Source organism: Neophocaena asiaeorientalis, unplaced genomic scaffold (genome assembly GCF_003031525.2).
Source record: "Neophocaena asiaeorientalis asiaeorientalis breed wild unplaced genomic scaffold, Neophocaena_asiaeorientalis_V1.1 scaffold180, whole genome shotgun sequence".
NCBI classification, from domain to species: Eukaryota; Metazoa; Chordata; class Mammalia; order Artiodactyla; family Phocoenidae; genus Neophocaena; species Neophocaena asiaeorientalis.
The window spans coordinates 4,947,560-4,967,230 of NW_020173697.1; the positions used below are offsets into that span (position 1 = coordinate 4,947,560).

Sequence of the window (19,671 nt, forward strand, 5' to 3'; positions counted from 1 at the left end):
GGCCCCGGGGGCCCCGGCGGGGGCCGGGGGGGGGGCACCTTTACAGGAACGTCACCGATGGCTTCACCGAAGTGATTACGTGGGCCGCTGGTACGTTATGGACCAGAGAGCATCTCAGCCATGCTTCTTGCTCAGATTCAAAGGGGCGAGAACGTGGGGGTCCTTCTGGGTCACCCCACACCATCAGTGTTGGCTGGACAGGATGAAATCTGCTGGTTGGGTTTCAGGGGTTGTGGGTCCAGCCTGTCTTCAGGTAAGAGCCGAGAGAGAGGCAGATGCTCTGGGGCCTTGCATTTCCTTGAATTACGTCGTCCATGAGTGACGGACCGGTTTTCACCCAGGGAGTATCACTTCCCGGATGACCTACTGTCTTCGAAAGTTTAAGGAGATAATTTTAATGTTAATGTATTAGGCAAGGTTAGCCAGAACATAAACAATTGTTTAGTTTTTTTAAAAAACTACAGTTTAGAATGTTAAAGAGGTGTATTATTAAATAAAGAATGCTTTCTTTGAAGTGTAATTTTTTTGGTATTTAAACACTTCAAAAAAAGTGGATATGTTTACAAAGCAGGCAAGAGTTGTTTTTAGTAAAAAAGTTTTAGCATTTTTTTTTTAACAGCTTCCTGCTTTGTCTTATCTCTCCTAATGGTCAGGCTTGAACAATAGTCATTATAATATATGTGACATAGTTAAACAAACAGAAAAATCCTAGAGTTTATTTCAGGGCCAGGAAACCAATTCATCAAAAATCTAACAGAATTAGACGTTAAGTTTCCAAAAAATGAATATAAAACAGAGAAAACTGTTGAATTGCATAGCATGGGGTCAGTGTCAAAGCTATAAATATTGTTAGATGATCATACAAAGTACTTTATTTCTTGTTACCCACCTGCCCCCATCCAGTTTATTAGACTGATCTCCACAAAATCAGGAATCGGGGACATAATCATGTTTTATCTCATATTCTGGATAGACCAGATCTAGCTCATAGTAGATGCTTGACAAATGTGTATTGAATCATTTTTAAGTTATACTTTATTAGTAATTCTGATCTAATTTTGTTGTATAGGAGATCATTTGGCGTTGAGCTGTGATGTTGCCAAAGAACATGAAGTTCAAAATACATTTGAAGAGATAGAGAAGAACTTAGGTCGAGTTAATTTCTTGGTAAATGCAGCTGGAATTAACAGGTTGGTCACAAAGTTACTTTTTTTTCTTCTATGTCTTTTTTCCTTCTATGTCTTTGAATAATATGAATTAACATATTAATTAACTTGTTTTACTTCTTTTTGGAAGAAAAACTATGTATTTTGAAACTTGATCTGTCAGTCCACACACTCTTTTCATTCTTTTATATTGAGATTATAGTAAGGGTACACTTCGGTTTTAACATTGTAATCACCACCCATATTGAGCTGCAGAACTTTTCCAGAACCCCAGCAGGCTCTCTCAGTTTCTTCCCAATTATTACTTCCTTATAGGTAACCATGGTCCTGACCTCTGCCACCATATATGTTTTCTCAGTTAATATTAATGGAATCAGAGTGGGTATTTTTTTTTAAATGAATTTAGGACAGAATATTTAGAATAATATAAAAATTTACTTTCTAAGCAAGGCGTAGTGAGGCAGTTACTTCATTCAAGCTATTTTGACCACATGGCCCTACTTTGAGCAGTTAGGGGTATGTGCCCCTCTACTTGAGTGGGGCCAGGGCCTGTCCTCCAAGGGGTCCTTTCTGGCTTATCAGTTGTTATTTTAGTGCCTCAAACCAAGTTTAAAATGTGCTGTCTAGGTGTTCTAGCTCAAATATAAAGCACTTCTTGTATTCTGCATTCAGGGAAAATGTTACATATTTCTTGACTTTTTAATTTGTTTTGTTTTATCCCAATTTTAAATTACATGGTTTTTGTTTTTTTGGTAGGGATAACCTCTTAGTAAGGACAAATGTCGAAGATATGCTATCTCAGCTTCATACTAACCTCTTGGGCTCCATGCTGACCTGTAGAGCTGCCGTGAAGACAATGATTAAACAGCAGACAGGGTCCATTGTGAATGTGGGTGAGTCTGACCTCTGTGGGTTTATTATTATCTCATGTACCATAAGAAAGTTATCAAGTAATTTGGAACATATTTACTTGTGAAACTTGGACGGAATGTATCTTTATTATCTGTAGAAAAAGGATTAGATTAACTGATTAATCGGTAAAACAGGAATCACCCATTTACATCCTTCTAGTGGTCAAGCAGGTGTTATATGAGTGACACCACCAGGTACTGGGAAAGTGACAGCACGAGCCAGGTGATACATGACAAAAGGTGCCCAGTGGGGAATGGCTCAGATCCAGCAGGTGGTTGCTGTGCACAAACATGGTGCAGTTTGGCCAGCTATTTGGATTTTTTAAGAGAAATTGGACATCCTGTTGTGTTTTTTTTAACTTTTAAAAATATTTATTTATTTATTTATATTTGGCTGTGTTGGGTCTTTGTTGCTGCACGCAGGCTTTCGTTGTGGTGAGTGGGGGCTACTCTTCGTTGTGGCGCACGGGCTTCTCACTGTGGTGGCTTCTCTTGTTGTGGCTCGCGGGCTCTAGGCGTGCAGGCTTCAGTAGTTGTGGGTCACGGGCTCTAGAGCGCAGGCTCAGTAGTTGTGGCGCACGGGCTCAGTAGTTGTGGCTCACGGGCTCTAGGCACACGGGCTTCGGTAGTTGTGGCGCACGGGCTTAGTTGCTCTGCGGCATGTGGGATCTTCCCGGACCAGGGCTTGAACCCATGTCCCCTGCATTGACAGGCGGATTCTTAACCACTGTGCCACCAGGGAAGTCCGAACATCCTGATTTCTATGTGAAACCGAATTTTCAAACTGGGCAAGAAATTAAAAACTTTTTGATAGTGGGGGCTAAAAAGTGATTTCTACACTGCTTACATGGGTCACTAATAAATGTAGTTCAGAGGTCTAAGAGGAGGTTTACTTAAGAGAACAACCTTTTCAGTTTTTTAGGGTGATGTAAGTAACTCCTAGACTTCAGTTCACCTACCCACAGGGCAGACAGACTGTAGAATGTGCCTATAGACCTTAAAATGCAAAGTGGCTTGAAGTTGTATTTCAGTCTGACAGTTTGAAAATAGCAGCATGCCATCTGCCTTTTAAGTGGCGATACCGTAGAAGGCCACAGAAGGGGGTTGCTGCTCTGTTAAAGTCAATGACCCTGTTCTTTCTAATGCAGGAGTTGTCTTTCCAAGCCAGAATATAGGGTTTATATATAGGGTTTAAAACAGAATATAAGGGTTTTTAAAGCCAGAATATAGGGGTTTTCTTTTTTAAAAATGAGGAAAGGAAAGAATACTGTGCTAATAAGAAGTAGAACATTTTTGACCTTTACCCTTAAAAATGTGAGAGGTCAGTTTTCTTATAAAAGCTTAGTAAATGAGTTGACCTTTGCCTTCTAACACAGCCAGATATGACTTGGGTTCTTGTAAGCTGGTACACTGGCCTGTATGTTTCACCTGGTAAAGTGGGGTGTATTTGTTTAACTCTAAAATATCCCCCTTTTAGATATATATAAAAAGCCCATATCTGTCCTTTGTTTACATGCAAACTTTTAGACTCATGCTGAAAGTAAATAAAAATAGAGTATTGAAAATAAGCTAGGGGACTCTTATCACAGAGGGGACTACTTTAAACTGCGAGAAAGTCCATTGTATTTCAGAAGTTATCACTCTGACAGGTGAACTGTAGCCTATGGCGTGAAATAAAGCTGCTCCAGCCTCATGCTTGCCTTTCCTCTTAAGCCTGCATTGTTCTTTCTTTTTTGTGTCTCTCCTTGTTTTTCTTTCTCCCCAAACCCCTTTCTCTCTCCACTTGCGTTTCCTGTGTCTGATGTGTCTTTTCTCTCTTTCTGTGCTTCATATTTCTCTTCCTTTGTCATTAACTGGCATGGGACATCTGACGTGGTTAAATATTTTAATATTGGACTTGTTGATTATAATTTGAGAAGTATTTGGAATGTTCTCTTTATCTAAAATTAAATTACTTTCTCAAAAATTTTCTGAGGCTCTTGATTAATTTTTATATCATAAGTATAGGTCACTGGTGGAGAAGATTATTTCCCCAATTTCTCTTCTGCAAGAATTTATTTCCATACAGTTGATACTTGAATTATAAATTATTCTTTCATATTCATATAAATGAAGCCACCCAAGAATCTTTATAGTAGGCAGTACAGGTTAGTACATCACTGAGGGTAACTAAATTGCAATTTTACAGATAGTGTGCGATTGAAACTTTGCTAATTTAGATTGATAGTAGTTGAAATTTAGTAAGATTTATCCTCAGATGAACTATTTTTTTTAGGTGGAAATAAATACTTATGTGTGTGGTAGAATCATGAAATGAGCCTTTATCTGACTTTTTTTTTTTTTCTGGTTTTAACCTTTTCCTGTTGGAAGCCTTTGTAAGTACTGTAGGATTTTCGTCATGTTTGTCCTCCTCAGAGATGAGAATGGGTTCCTGTCACTTAATGGATCCGTTCTCAACCCCTGCCTGGCACTCAGGGTTTCCCGTGAGCTTCTTTTGGATCCTGTTTTCTCTATGTATCTGAGCAGACTCAGACCCTAAGTCTTACTACTCAAATGACAATGGTTAGGATTCCTAATTTTAGCCAAGGACAGGGTAGAATAGTTTGTACTTTGTTTACTGTAGAGCATCTGAACATTCAGAATAGTAGCCCCATTAATTGGTTTGAATTTGCTCTCATTTCTTTTTCCAGGAAGCGTTGTAGGTGTAAAAGGCAGTTCTGGCCAGTCCGTGTACAGTGCCAGTAAAGGCGGGCTAGTTGCGTTCTCACGCGCTCTTGCGAAAGAAGTAGCAAGAAAGAAAATTAGAGTGAATGTAGTTGCGCCAGGTAAGTGGGAACTCCTTTTTTCTCTTAATGTATATGCATCTATGGCTTTTTACGACAACAGTAAAGACTGTTTTTGTGTCTGTAAGTACGTCATCATCATCAGGCACTTCTCAGAGGTGCTGGGACAGGAGCAGGGGACCTGCATTGTTACTCAGTCCTGGAGCAGCGCTGCCCGGGAGGGCATGACCTTGGTCTGATGGGACTCAGGGGGCCGGGATGCTGCATCTGTACTAAAACCACAAGAGAAACTTCTCATTTAAAGTCAGTTGTATTTAAGTTAAGAACTCCCAAGAGCTGAATGTAAGAATTTCAAGTAAGCGGGCTGGGGAGTGCTAGTAGCATACACCCTGCAGGTGAACGGGTCCAAATTGTGTCCCTTTGGAGAACTGTTTCCATTTTAATTATCTTTCTCCTCTTCTTGGGATGTTTCATTGATTTGCTGCTCGCTGGGATACAGCATTTGTTAATTTAGACTTTGTCAGTTTGTCAAAGCAGAACTTTCCAAGTAATGCATCTATTACCTAATGTATTCCATACGTCTAGATTAAAGAAATAACACATCTTTATATCTAAAATATCTGAATAGCTCTGTAATACAGTGTGCTTTTAATAACAGTGTGAACCAGAGGAGATAATCCAACAGGGCTGTGTAGATGATGTCGTTTGCACATTTCATGCGGTAATCCCCTACAATAACTGACGTACTGATGACCTCAGAGACACTGCTGGTTCGGTTCCAGGCACTGCAATAGAGTGCATGTCACAATAAAGCGGGTCAACAAACCTTCTGGGTTCCCAGTGCACATACAAGCTGTGTTTACACTATGCTGTAGTCTATTAAGTGTGCAGTAACACTATATCTGTAAAGACAGTGTTCATACCTTAATTGAAAAATATTGCTAAAAAATGCTAACCATCATCTGAGCCTTCAAGTCAGGTTGTCGTGTGGACATCAAAGACCACTGATTACAGATACAACAGCAAGTACAGTAATAATGAAAAAGTTTGAAATATTTTGAGAATTACCAAAATGTGACACAGAGACATGAAGTGAGCAAATGCTATTGGAAAAATGGCGCCAATGGACTTGCTTGATCCAAGGTTGCCCAGAACCTTCAACTTGTAAAAAAACGCAGTGTCTGCAAAGCGCAATAAAAGGAGGTCTGCCTGTACCGCAGAAAGCCAGTGTTTGTACAGAGCAAGAATGATCGGAGGTCACATGTGTTTGCTTCCAAAATGGAGAAGACACCTTTCACTGGTGTCACTGGGCCCCAGAGAGCTACCCCGTATTCACGTTAGAATTTCAACACAAAGAAAAATTTGAAGGAGAAAATATATTTTACGCAGACTCGGAAGGAAGAAACATCTCTTGAAAAGTCACTCTGGGAAGTAGTAGGTTGTAACAGTGATTTTAGCTGTGGTTGCCTCTTTAGTGAGCGAAGGGGGCACTCTGAGGCCTGCTGTGTGATGGTGCGGGGAGCAGTGGTGGCACGTGGTAACAAGTGAGGGCACGCACGCCGGCCACCGCAGGTTCTAGCCCGTGTGCGGGAGGTATTCCTCAGAGGAACTCAGGCTGCTAAAATCCGACCTGTTTGGGAGTGGCCGACAATGAACGTGGTTAGAGAGGTGGGAATTTAAGGAATCTTCAGGAGTAGAAGTCATGGGGCGTGAGGTGGGGGTGGGGTGGGGGGTGCACGGTGGTGGGCTCGCAATAGAGCGGGCCGCCTGTGGAGAATCCATCAGGAACACTGGTGTTCTTGTGAAGCCTGTAGGAAGACCAAGCCAATAGGGCGCAGGTCACCTGGAAGACAAAGCAAATGTGATGTGGGCTCAGTACCGCAGCAGTCAGAGCCTCCTGGAGAAGGCGAGGGGGGCGTTTTGTAAAGTGCGCCTGTTCCTTTCACTGTGCTGACTTGAGGCACTCCACACGAGTTGAAAATATTGATGGATTAAATAGGACGCAAAGCCAGTTTAGCCTGGTTGGTCTGTTACAGGTAATTGGAAAATATTGAAACAGAATGATGGGAATTATAGTTTAAGTTGCTAAAGGCTAAAGAAATTCTCCAACTTGTGCTAAGACTTTTTAAATAAATTCAAATGTACAACTTAGAGCTGGTTTGTTGCTTTTCAAATTAGTTGCCCCAGTTTGTAACCAAGTTTATTCCATTTGGTAGCCGTCTGCACCCATGAACACAAAGCATTCTACAAGTGACTGAAGTCCCATTTTAAACCTGGATTTCCACTGTGTGCCGAGTGACCTTCAGGGCAGAAGGGAGAGGGGGTGGAGTGACTGTGGACGCGCTCCTTCAAGGCAGAGCTGCAGAACCCGCCTCCGCCTGGACCAGAACAGGCGCAGGATTAGGAGGAAAAGCTTCTGCTGAAGCGCAGTTCAACAAGGTTAAATTGCCCCAAATCTCCAGTTTTAAACACACGTCTCCCTTTCTGATGTCCACACGTTTTGAGGCTCCCGGGAGTAACTGAAACAGCCAGCGAGCACGCAGGCGCCAAAAGACAGCACTGTGGGTGCGCGGAGTCCACAGGATGGTGGGGGCAGGTGCGAGCGCTTCAGACTATGTATGTGAAAACGTATCAGGCGCTCCCAAACCTGAAAGGCAGAGTCTCCGGGACTGTCCTGTCACTCCTGTCGGAATAGGCCAGGACCATTGAGAGTGTGAGTACTAAGTACGGTGCTTCTGAGATGAGTCAGAAACGTACCAGGTAGCGTCCCAAGGTGTATAAACCAGTTAAGCACATATAAAGTTAGGACTGGTCCAGTTAGAAATACAAAATGAAAATTATGGAAGCTGCCTCAAATATCTGCGGTTCCACAAATTTACAAGCAGACCTGTGTAACAAAGTAGACTCTGGTTTTAAGAAAACATTGCAGTTCAGTATTCCAAACACAGTCTCCGGTCCCAGCGGTAACCTCAGAAATCACGTCTCTGGAGAGTAGAACCATTTATATGTTTGTACAAATTTGCAGATAACAAAATAAACAAAAAAGTACAGAAGACCTGTCCAAGGCTGACGTTTAGTCTGTTTTTTTTCCCAAAAGAGTTGACAAGTCCACGAATTGAGCAGGTTGATATCGGGCTGTTGGTTCTCGTGTGAGTGTGTGGCAGTGGAGCCGGTCCCAAGCTGCTCCCTGGAGGTGTAGGCAGAGCTAGGGTGGCTCACAGAGCCCGGGAGAGATGAGAGCGTGGCAGCGTGAGAAAGTGTGCGCTTCGCCCAGCCCAGATGCATGCCAGCGCGCACGTGCGTGCGCACACACGGTTACATATTTGTCAGACACACGTTTGTGCGTTTATCTAAAACTTATTAAAATAACTACTGATTATGCCTTTTGCTTTATGGAGAAGGAAGCCGTTAATTAGCCTGTGAACTGATACTCATAGATAAGAGTAGTTTAGAACCTGAATACTTACAAAATGATTAGAAGTAATTCTAAAATGATTAGGAAAAGTTCTAAAATGAGTAGTTCTAAAATGATTGCGAAAAAAATCAAGTAATGAACTGGTGCCTAGAAAAAATTTTCTTGTACCTTATTTGTATATGAGATCTTTATTTTAAAATTTTGCACTGATTATGGGATAATGTTAGATGGACAGGATCTTAGTGATGATTTATTCTAGTCATCTTAACTGTTTAGAAGACTGGGCCCCAAGAGACAGAGTGAGTTGCCCAAGGTTCCACAGCTAGTTTTTGGTGGAACTGTTACAAAAGCTTTATCTTTTGATTGTCAGCTAATAAGCCTTAAAAATTATGGCCCCTTAAATTTGTTTTATATCATTAAAAGATTTAGGTCTTTTCTTTTGCTATTATGTTCTGTCTAAAATATCTGGAATCTTCCAATTTTATAACTTTTACCTCTACATTATTTGCCTTTTGACAAATTACTAGTTGATAAAAATAGCCTGGATTAGTTAAGAGACTAGTAAAAAGGTGCTAAAACTCAAATCTGCATCATCATTCATTAGCTGGTGTGATAGAAGGTTGGTTAGTGGATTGTTGAGGACAGTGAGTGCTCTCCTGTGTCTCTGCCAGTCGCCGTGGGACCTTTGACCCAGCTTGCTGTGGGCACTGGGGCTGGCCCGCTGGGGGCTCGTAAGGCCACCCTGGCCGCTCTGCTCCGTGGGCCCTAGAGCTGGTGTTGCGTTTGGCACCAGTGCTGAACCAGCAGGGACCAGGGAATTGTTGGAATGTCCTGGCAGGCCTCTTGGTCTACAGCGTTCCATCGTCCCAATTCATTGTTTAGTCAGAGACCAGCTGAGTTCAAGCATTCCAAATCCATGAACATTTGATAAATGACTCGATTTAGATACATTCATTTTTGGGGGGAAAAAAAGGAAAAAAAGAAAATCTCAAAGCTGCATTGTGGTCTTGGCACTGCTTTCTGTGTGTGTGTGCTTTGTGCAACCCGATTGATTTTCGTGTTAGCTGAGTTTAACCATGTATAGAGTAGATGATTTATGGTTTGGGGCAGCATGTGTGTGCTTCTCTCTTTTTTAGGGATTGCAGTAGTGTGGGTGATGAAGAGTTAACTCTAGGTCACGGTGATCTCGAAGCTGGATGGTGTCAGGGTAGTGCAGGTGTTCCTAATCCCGATTCTACTCATTCATTCAGCAGACTTCCCGAGTGTCTCCTGTATGTGAGCGCTGGCAACGCTCCAAAATCAGACACGAGTAAGCTAGTTCTGCCACAAGGAAGAAGTACAGTGGGAAAGACAGGTGTATAGACAAATAATTACAGTGCCATGTGATGAGTGCCAAGCAGGTACCCCTGTGATGCTATGGAAACGCTGGAGAAGGAATGCTTAATTTTGTCAGGGTTAATTAGTTGTCAAGGCAACAGGCTAAATAGTTCAAATCCAGTTTGTATATAAAGGGAAGTTTTATGAGTGTTAGGGATGTGTGTTTGTATAGCCTTTCCTAAAGATCTTACTTTGTAGTGCAGTTTACACTGAAGGAAAGAAAAATCCTGTTGCTAAAAAATGTGGACACTGAGCAGGGTGACCTTTATTATCTTGGCTGTAGTGTAATATATTATATTGGCTGCGCTATAAGCATGGTATGAACATGCTTCACTAATTAGAAGCAAAGTACAAGTTGAAATGGTAGCATTAAATCGAGTCTATGGACTGTTAACTTTATTTTAGATAGTAATTTCTACTAGATTCTTCAGATCCTTTAACGGAGTTGATAAACATCAGAATTGATATGTTTATTTTTAATGTTAGTTTTCCTCGTCATCTGCAAATGGAGTTTCCAATTAAGTTAAAAACAGTTAAAAAGCAAATCATAATAGGAAAAACAAGGGACAAGCACAATAATAAATTAGGCTATCATTTGCTGCCTAATATTTTTAACTTTTTAAAGATGAATTAGTTGCTAAGTTTTGGTATTACATTAACTATAAATTTCTCATCATGGATAAATGTTACTGATTGGAAAATATTGAATATGAGAAACAATATTTGATAAATTGAAACTATATTGGATACAGTGCTTTTTTTTCTTTTTTTTTTTGGCTGTACGCGGGCCTCTCACTGTTGTGGCCTCTCCCGTTGCGGAGCACAGGCTCTGGACGCACAGGCTCAGTGGCCATGGCTCACGGGCCCAGCCGCTCCGCGGCATGTGGGATCCTCCCGGACCGGGGCACGAACCCATGTCCCCTGCATCGGCAGGTGGACTCTCAACCACTGCGCCACCAGGGAAGCCCAATACATTGCTTTTAAAAATGTGTTTTCAATAGATAACACAAACATGTACAAAATTCAAAAGTACAAAAAGGCATAGAGTGCAAAGTGAGTCTTCTCTAGCCATTCAGTTCCTTCCTTAGAGGCAACCAACCACAGTCAGCTAGTTCTCTCTGTATTTCATATATAAGTCAGTAGAGCATATATATATATGTATACTGTCGACTGAAAAAAAAAGCACAACCTAAAAATTGAGAATTAGGTTTTATTTGGCAGACTTTCTGAGGGCTTAAGCCTGGGAGGCAGCCTCTCAGACAGCTCCGAGGGGCTGCTCCCAAGAGGTAAGGGGGAGCCAGGATGTAGAGGAGTTGTTGCAACAAAGGCCAGGTAATCGGAACATCAAAAGATGACTGTTAATTAAAGAAAACCAGACATCTCAAGTTAAGGAATTTAGTGCTTTTCTAATACGTAGATGCAAGAGTCTGGGCTCACTGAAATCATTCCTTTGATCTGCACCTCAGCTCTCTGGGGCCAGTGTCGTTTGCTTTCCTATCTGTCCCATCCTGAGTCCCCTCAGGGCTCACTGTTGGGGGCAGCTGTAGTGGCTTGATGGCTGCAACAGCCTTTGTTTACTTTTTTTTTTGGCGCCGAGGCTTGTGGGGTCTCAGTCCCCAGACCAGGGATTGAACCCATGCCCCCTGCAGTGGAAGCACAGAGTCCTAACCACTGGACCACCACTTTGTTTACTGATACGACAGGCAACGTTTTTCATTCACAATACATATTTTTAAGAAAACACAAATTTATCATACTATTCAGAATGTTCTGTACCTCGCTTTACTCGTGGAACAGAGTCTATTCTGGAGTTGATTCCATATAGAGAACTGCTTCACTTTTTAAAATAACAGCTCCATGGAAATATAACTCACGTACCTCATAATTCACCCATGTAAAATGTCCAATTCAGTGGGTTTAGTGTAGTCACAGAATTGTTCCATCATCACCCTGATACATTTGAGAACATCGTATTTTCATCATGCCAAAAGAAACCCTGTAGCCGTGAGCATTCACTCCCCATTTCCCTCCAGTCTCCCCAGCCTTTAGCACCCACTCATCTACTTTCTGTCCCTGTCATACGAAGTGTGGTCTTTTGTGACTGCTTCGCTGTTTTTAATGGCTGAGTTAAAAGACAATAATGCCTGTTTTATGGGTGCGCTGTAATTCATTCAACCTGTGCCTCTCATTGGGCACTTCGGTTGTTTCTGATCTTTTGCTGGTCCGACTAGTAATGCAGTGACAGTACTTGTAAGTGATTTATTTTGCACATGTGTGAGTATATATATGAGTGTCATCTTGGGACTGAACCTGCCAGGGCTCAAAGGGTACGTGCCCTTAACGTCTGGACAGATGGTACAGCAGTCATGTATTTCTACAGGGCACCCTAAGTGTTTTGCTCCCTCTCCTCCCTTGTTTTAGTTGCAGAGCTTTTATGTTTACTCCTGGGACAAAGTCTTGCCGGCAGGTGCTTGCAGAAGCTTGCAGCTACTTAAAACAGATATTGCTTTAGGTGCTGTTGTGTGCTGTTCAGTGTGGTGTTGATTTTTTACACTGCTTCCCTGTACACTTTTACAAGCGTAATATTAGAACATACACATTTGTTCTGGTTAAAATCTTGGTCTAGATTTTGGCAACAGCCTTGTTTTATCTCCCTAAAAAAGTGTCTTGGATTATTTTAATTCCTTCTAGGTCCTAGGAACTTATATCAGAGAATGGACATGTAAGCAGAGAGCTATATTAGACAGTGCACATCCCACAATTGGTAGTACTGGTGTCTAAAACTGGCTAAAGTCCTGGCGTCTTATTTAGATATAAGCTCTCTGCTGTATATCAAAATATTTAAAACTAAAACAGTGACCAAGTCATATGGAAGTGAGATGCTGTTTATTTATACTCTATAGGTAGCCAAAAATGGGTCAAGGAAGTACATTTCCTTGGGAGCTGACCAAATATAAGCTCTCACTGGACGAGAGCCACACACTTGCTTTTCTGAGAAAGGGTATCCTGTTCCTAAAGAGCTCCAATCTCTCAGAAGTGTACTGAGCGTGCCATCACCGATGTGGAACTGCAGCAGCGGTGTCCTGTTCTGTTGGCCGAGCGCCTGCTGCTCAGTTATCTCTCTGGCTTAAGGAGTGACAGCTTTGCAGCCCGCCGAAGCCTCTAACTCCCATAGGTGATCCACAGTGACGCCATCTGTGGACAGTGGCACCAACTGGGAGTTTGTAATTTTTATAACCCAGCTTGAAAGGTGTTGTAAATATATATGTAGTAAAGTGAGTAGTAAAGTGAAATTTCCAGAGCTTTATAAATAAAGTGGGAGAATGCTATGGGAGAGCATCTTCTGGGGCCAAGGAGAGATCATAAATTGGGAAACAACACAAGCACAAAACGGGTGTGTGCAGTGTTTACAAATGACTAATATCTCTGCTCAGGTCCCACGAGATTTGATAGAGAGTCTAGGAGACGTTATATGCAGTGCCCTGGTTGTGGATATATTTATAATTCAGGATCATGTAATTCATGAGCTGTAGCATAAAATGATAGTGAAATTTGGTAGAGCCTGGACTACTTTATCACTAGAGACTAGCTTCATGTTTTTTTTGGATTTCTGATAAATTAGGGGACGATATATATGAATTTGAAGAAGCTGCAGATAGAGTTTTAGTTTTAGTAAAACCGCTGTGCCTGAGACTAGTGGTGGATACATGATGAGATGCATTTGTCGGAACATAGACCTGTCCAACCCAAAGGGCTTCCCCTGGGGTAAACCATGACTTCACTTAATAGCGTGTGAGTGTTGGTTCACCAGATGCAGTGTGCTAAGGCAGGGTGTTAATAATTGGGGGGGTGCAGGGGGAAGGCAGTGTTTTATGAGGTATGTGGGGACTCCCTCCACTTTCTGATCAGTTTTTTTGTAAACCTAAAGCTGCTCTAAAAAATAAAGTCTATTAATTTAAGAAGAAGAAAAAAAAAAAGCTGCTGACAGTGAGAGGACGGTGCTTGCGTTTGGGACAGGTTCCTGCTCTCTGTATCCGACATCATGGTCCAGGAGGAGAAGCCAGCGTTGGGGACGGCTTCTCTCCCTCTCAGCCTGGCCTCCACCTCCCACTGCACTTTTAGGCTTTCAGCGCAGAGTCCAGCGCTGGCCGGCAGCTGTGCTGTGAGGCCTGTCCGTACAGCTGTCCGTTCGCAGTGGGAGAGGCCCTGGAACTCCCCCTGTGAAATGACGCCCTGATCCTCCACTTGGTGGGAGCAGTCGAGGGAGAGCCGGCCCGCGGGGCGGGGGCCCGAGCAGCCTGAGGCTGTGCTGGACCCGCGGGCTCCGCTCTCTCCCCGACAGATCTGAGCCCTCACGGACATGAGTCCAGGCCGTGGCGTCGGACGAGGCCTGTCTCCTGTCAGAAGCACGCGTGTGTCAGTCTGTCTGCTGCGGTGGCTGGCTCCCGTGGCTGGCTCTGGAGGACCTGGTCGATCCCACGGCCGCATCTCTGTGGCAGAGGCCTGCCTTCTCGCCGTTTCACTGCCTGAATCTCCCTTCCTGTCTGCAGTCTGCCTTTCCGCACCTCGCGCCCTGTTCCAGATCTGCCTTTTTCCCAGGGTGAAAACACTTCTGGTGGCCTCTCACAGACCGTGTGGTCTTACATTCCCCCAGAAGCTGGGCACCTCAGTTCCCTTCAGCACAGCCTGAGTAACAACCCGGATGAGCATCCACTGGTGCTTGCTGAACAGGAGCTCTTCCAGCCACGCGGCTGCAGTGTAAGAACTGGGGGTCTTTGAGGGGAAATACGACGACCCATGACGAGGCATACCTTCATCCTGGAGTCGTAGCTATGTAGAGCTGAAGTCTGTCATTCTCAGTCTACTGCCCCTGTTTTACGAGACAGGAGCAGCCTGCAGTTTAGATGGTGCGTGCTGCCCAGCTGTTAGCTTGCAGAGTACAGCGGAGCGGGGGACGGAAGCTAGTGGGGGGTGTCCTCACCCAATGCCCTGCTTGCCACGAAATGCCACCTCTGAGAAGACGTCAGCGGAGCCACCTAGAAGTTGAGCTAACCGGTAGTCACGAGGTCTTTCTTGCAGCGCGTGACTTATAAGTAGCTTATTAAGGTCTGTTTTGTTTTTTAAGATTAAAATACATCATTGTTTTGTTTTTTAAGATTAAAATGCATCATTGATTTTCTGCCGAGGGTTGAGAGTTAGTGGGGAAATATTTTATGCCAATTTTGCTAGAATTCAAAACAACCTTAGAGTAAATAATTGTATCATGAACTCTTTGAGAAGATGACCTGGATATTTAAATGTTAGATTCGTGATTTATTCAGTCGACGTTGTAGGCATGTGAAGTGCGTTCTCTTCCTGATTCACTTTCTGAGGCACCTTTGACCCTGAAGTGTGTCCAGAGGCTTCGGATCCAGGAGCCCTGCGACCCTGCTTGTTGGGTAGCCGCAGCCTGTGCAGTACTGGGATCTTCCTGTAGGTGGAGCTCCACTCACAGCGCACCCATGACGCGGTTTCATCACAGTTGTACTTTGCCTTCTTTTTTTAAGTCTAAATGATGAGTAGCGTACAGAATACTGATTATAGAAGTTATTGGTAATATGTATTAATATGTATCAGACTAATCTCACAAGATTTCCGTAATAGATATGCAGTTCTTCTGTGCTATGAACCATTTAGAACTGGTACTCCATATATTATGTCACTTTAACTACAGCTCTTGCCACTTGAGAACATGTTCTCTGCAAACCTTATTGCACGCAGCACTGCCGTGTTAACTTTAAAATTTAAAAATTTTCTGTGTATACTTGCATCAGGATTGGATAATTCCATTAGATTTTTTTTCTTATAGGAACATTGGAAATACTGGTCTTTCTAATCATCAGCTAGCTTAGATGTAGCACATGAAACTAATTTTTGTCAGACCTGCCAAATCAGGTCATGTGACCATGTTTGTGATGCTTTTCTTCCCTCTACTCCCCCACTCCACCCCTAATCAAGTGAAAATTAATCACTTGTGTGGTTCTTTGTGTTCACCTCTATCAGGATATTCACCCAAGTTCCTTCTGTTATAATTAGGGGTGCAAGTGAGTGTTTCCTCCCTAGGTTACAGGTTCCTTAAGGAATGGAATTTTTATTCATGTTTATATCTATCCAATCATATTGTGCTACGAGTTGGGTCAAATATTTTAGTGTTCAGTAAATGTTCATTGGGTTAAATTGAATAAAAATTGAGTACTTGGGTACTGATTGCTAGCAAAACTCTGTATTTCCTAAACAAGGTTTATTAATCATCTCAAATTTTCAGCAGCGAATTTATTTTTTTTTGAAATTGAGCAAGTGTCTTAGTGTCTGCCCTTTTCGACTGAATGAGCAAACATTTCTCTTTCAGGATTTGTTCATACAGATATGACGAAAGACTTGAAAGAAGAACATTTAAAGAAAAACATCCCTCTTGGGAGGTTTGGAGACCCCCTTGATGTGGCCCATGCAGTCGTGTTTCTTTTAGAGTCTCCGTACATTACAGGGCACGTCCTGGTGGTGGACGGAGGCTTGCAGCTCACCATGTACCTTAAACAGCAATCTTTTTACAATTTTATTGGAACCGAAATGATTTTATGTAAACAGATTTAATTTTGTATTGAAAGTCAGTGCAAACGTATTAATAGGATATATTAAATAAATGCAGAGTAATAAAAGTAAAATAACAAAGTCAAATCTGTGTTCCAAATCAAGATTCCTGATTCCTCAAAAATTATTTTGCGCTGATCTTCAAAATAGCCTTCTTTACTTCGAGAAGTCTGTTTAGGACGTGAGCAAGCCAGTTAGGTGTAAGTTACTATTGTAACCGGACGGTCTGCTCACCGCAGACACGGCGGTGCACAGACCGCGCTCAGGCGTGCACAGTGCCCGGCGCTCGCAGGGAAGCAGCGGTCGGGGCGGTGTCCGGCGTCCTGCGCACAGAGCACGCGCTTCTCCAGCGCCGCCTGCCCGCAGGCGTTGCTGGGCGGCCACGGGCCAGCGCCCTTCTCAGACTCCCGTGCTCCAGACCCCGTGGGGCCTCCTCGGCTGGTGGTCGGCAAGGAAGCAGGTGTCACTGGAACGAATGGCACTGAGGTGTGGCTTACGGATGGATTTAACCTTCAAGTGTGTATATTCACACGTCAAGACATGACCCCTTTTGAAGCGTCCACCCGCTCCCGCCCACATCGAACTTCTGTAAGGTGGAGCGAGGCCTTAAACAGGTGCAGCCAGCCGTCCCCGCCCCGCAGGTGACGTCTCCATCAGCTCCCACCGCCTGGGTGGGACGTGTTTCGTGCTCTCATCCTGGCGCTGAAATGGGTTGCCAGCTGTTGCTCGTATTCAGAGATTCAAGAACTTCAGCGAATTCTTAACAAGATAACGCCGCTGCAGCTCTTACGTGGCTCTTAGGAGCCTGCAATCCAGTCTGTGTTGAGTGCTTGTTAGGAAGTGGTTTATGGTTAAAGCCAGTGTTAACATGTTTGCATGGGACGTTTTTAAATTTGTGCTTTTCATATTTTTTTCATATTCCGTTTTTTAAAAAATAAATTTATTTATTTTTGGCTGCATTGGGTCTTTGTTGTTATTCGCGGGCTTTCTCTAGTTGTAGCAAGCGGGGGGCTACTCTTCGTTGTGGTGCGTGGGCTTCTCATTGCAGTGGCTTCCCGTTGCAGAGCACGGGCTCTAGGCGTCTGGGCTTCAGTAGTTCTGGCACGAGGGCTCAGTAGTTGTGGCTCGCGGGCTCTAGAGCGCAGGCTCAGTAGTTGTGGTGCACGGGCTTAGTTCCTCCGTGGCATGTGGGATCTTCCTGGACCAGGGCTCGAACCCGTGTCCCCTGCATTGACAGGCGGATTCCCAACCACTGCGCCACCAGGGAAGCCCCCATGTTCAGTTTATAAGAGGGTTTTAAACTGCTTTCTAAGAGAGAAATATATGTTGTAAATTTCAGGACAATAATTTATGTGAAGAAGATGATTTAATGTGTATGCTTCTGTTATCTGGAATAAAGGGAGACGATTACTCTGGACATTCAAGAGTTATGCCTTACATTGCTGAAACATTTTTCCAAGCTTTTTAGATGGAAGTATGTGTAAGTTGAAAGGTCCTACCACTGCCCTAACTTGACAAACATACTACAAAGTATTTAATAATTTTAAAGTTTCTTTTATATTAATTTTATCTTTCAATTACATTGCAAGCTCCTGAGGGTAGAAACCATACGGTGTTTTCATTCTTTTCATTTTAGTTAAATAACTCCGTAAATGTTGGTTGAATACTAAGTGTCTGTACATCTTTTGATCCCTCCACCTTACCCACTCAGCTCTGAGAACATCTGGTACATCCCAGAACTACACTGATAAATCCTTTTATGTTTTGATTCAAGGTCAACAGTCATTAATTACATTGTGCTATAGTGGAGGGAGGGGTGGGTCATTGAAATATTAATACATCTGTTCCCTCAGTACACATCCTGGAATATTCTGTGACTCTTATTTTTGGCCTTTTATCTCTGACTTTGATGCTTACTTTCAATTTATAACTGAATTTGAAATGCTAAGCCAATCGACTATTTTCTCTTAGGCAACATGACTGACTTGGAGGAATTACCACCAGTTTAATCTGGAACCCTTGGACTAATAATCCAAATGGGGGTGCTATTGGTATCACCTGGAGAATATTTTTTCCCCCTAAATTTAAACACAAGTCAGGAGCCCTGTCCCTGGGAATTTTGCTGTGGGTAGGGCGGGGTGAGGAAAATGTGGAGGTGCTTTTAGGAGAAGTTTTCAGTGATGTACAATGTTCGTTACTTCATTAAATAAGTATTTATTCATTCGTTCCTACTGCACACCAGACACTGCTAGTCATGGGAGGCATAGTGGAAACGAACGCTGGTTCCCTGGAGCCCACAGGCTAATTGGTTTGCGCAAGCGGACCTTAAACCATCACCAAACGTCGGATTACAGCTGAGGTGAGCACGGGAAGAGCGGGGAGTTCTTGTTGCCACTGAACCCTCTTGCTCTTGCTGGGGGTTTGAGCTGCCCTGGAAGGTCAGGAGGGGCTTCTCTGGGGCAGGATAGTTGAACTAAAAGTGAAGCCTTCGTTCAGAGGGAGCAGCGCGTAGTGCTACTCTGGGGAGAGGGAAGATGCCGAGTTCGATTTTAACCAGGCTGAGTTGAGGTGTCTTGCCGAAACCTAAGAGGAAACCTCAAATACGCATGCGTAAGGACCTCCCGGGGTTGGGGGCGTGGGGGCAAAGGGCGCACGGTGACTCGCCTCCGCGTGAACGGTAATTAAGGAGTGAAGAGCGTGCCCAGGTGAGATCGCGGAGTGAGGAGCTGACGCTGGCAATTGTAGATCCGTGTGGCACCTGACAGGTGCCGCGTACAGTCCTCAGGGAGGGAGGGAGAGAGGGAGGGGCGCCCGGGGGAGACAGGTGGGCCCGGGAAAGAGCCTGAGACGCGCTGGTCGGCGGTGGGTGGGAAGCAGGAGACGCCGGTCCTCATGCCGCCGCCGCCGCCGCCAGGTTTTCTGGAAGGAAGGCGTCCTGAGTGTCGGCTCTGCTGGACTCGGTGAGTCGCGAGTAAAAAGGGGCTCTAGTGACTAGGGGATCTTTGGTTACGTGAGCAAGAATGAATTTGCGGATTGGTGGGGACAGAAGGCAGAAGCTTGTGGGGGAAGAAATTAATTTGGGGCTTTACTTCACATTACAAAGATCAGTTCGGCAAGGGAAAAAGCTTTAAGTGTCAAAATGCTTAGCAGAAAATACAGCTGACCCCTGAACAACGCGGGTGTTAATCTGCGTATAACTGTATTCCCAGCTCCTCCGACCACGGGCCGTGTGGTAACTTTAGCGTTTACTACTGACAAGCATCTGCGTGCAAGTGGAGCCGCGAAGCTCAAACCTGTGCTGTTCAAGGGTCAAGTGTATACAAGTGGATATTTTTCAGACCCCGGTATGTGGCAAGCGTTCTTAAACATGGAAAGAAAAGACTGGTTAAACA

At 43.7% G+C, this 19,671-nt stretch overlaps 1 protein-coding gene across 1 annotated transcript in view; it reads left to right on the forward strand.

Moving 5' to 3' along the window:
* Positions 1-19,239, forward strand: part of CBR4 (carbonyl reductase 4) — a gene marked incomplete at its 3' end in the record, with an annotated part of 21,690 nt that extends 2,451 nt beyond the window's left edge. Inside the window, exons 2-8 of the mRNA XM_024750541.1 lie at positions 1,070-1,190; positions 1,923-2,059; positions 4,768-4,902; positions 16,041-16,215; positions 16,519-16,765; positions 18,634-18,638; positions 19,045-19,239. Of these exons, the coding sequence (XP_024606309.1) occupies positions 1,070-1,190; positions 1,923-2,059; positions 4,768-4,902; positions 16,041-16,215; positions 16,519-16,765; positions 18,634-18,638; positions 19,045-19,239 (1,015 nt within the window). The remainder of the gene's footprint in view (positions 1-1,069; positions 1,191-1,922; positions 2,060-4,767; positions 4,903-16,040; positions 16,216-16,518; positions 16,766-18,633; positions 18,639-19,044) is intronic.
* Positions 19,240-19,671: the final 432 nt, after the last annotated feature.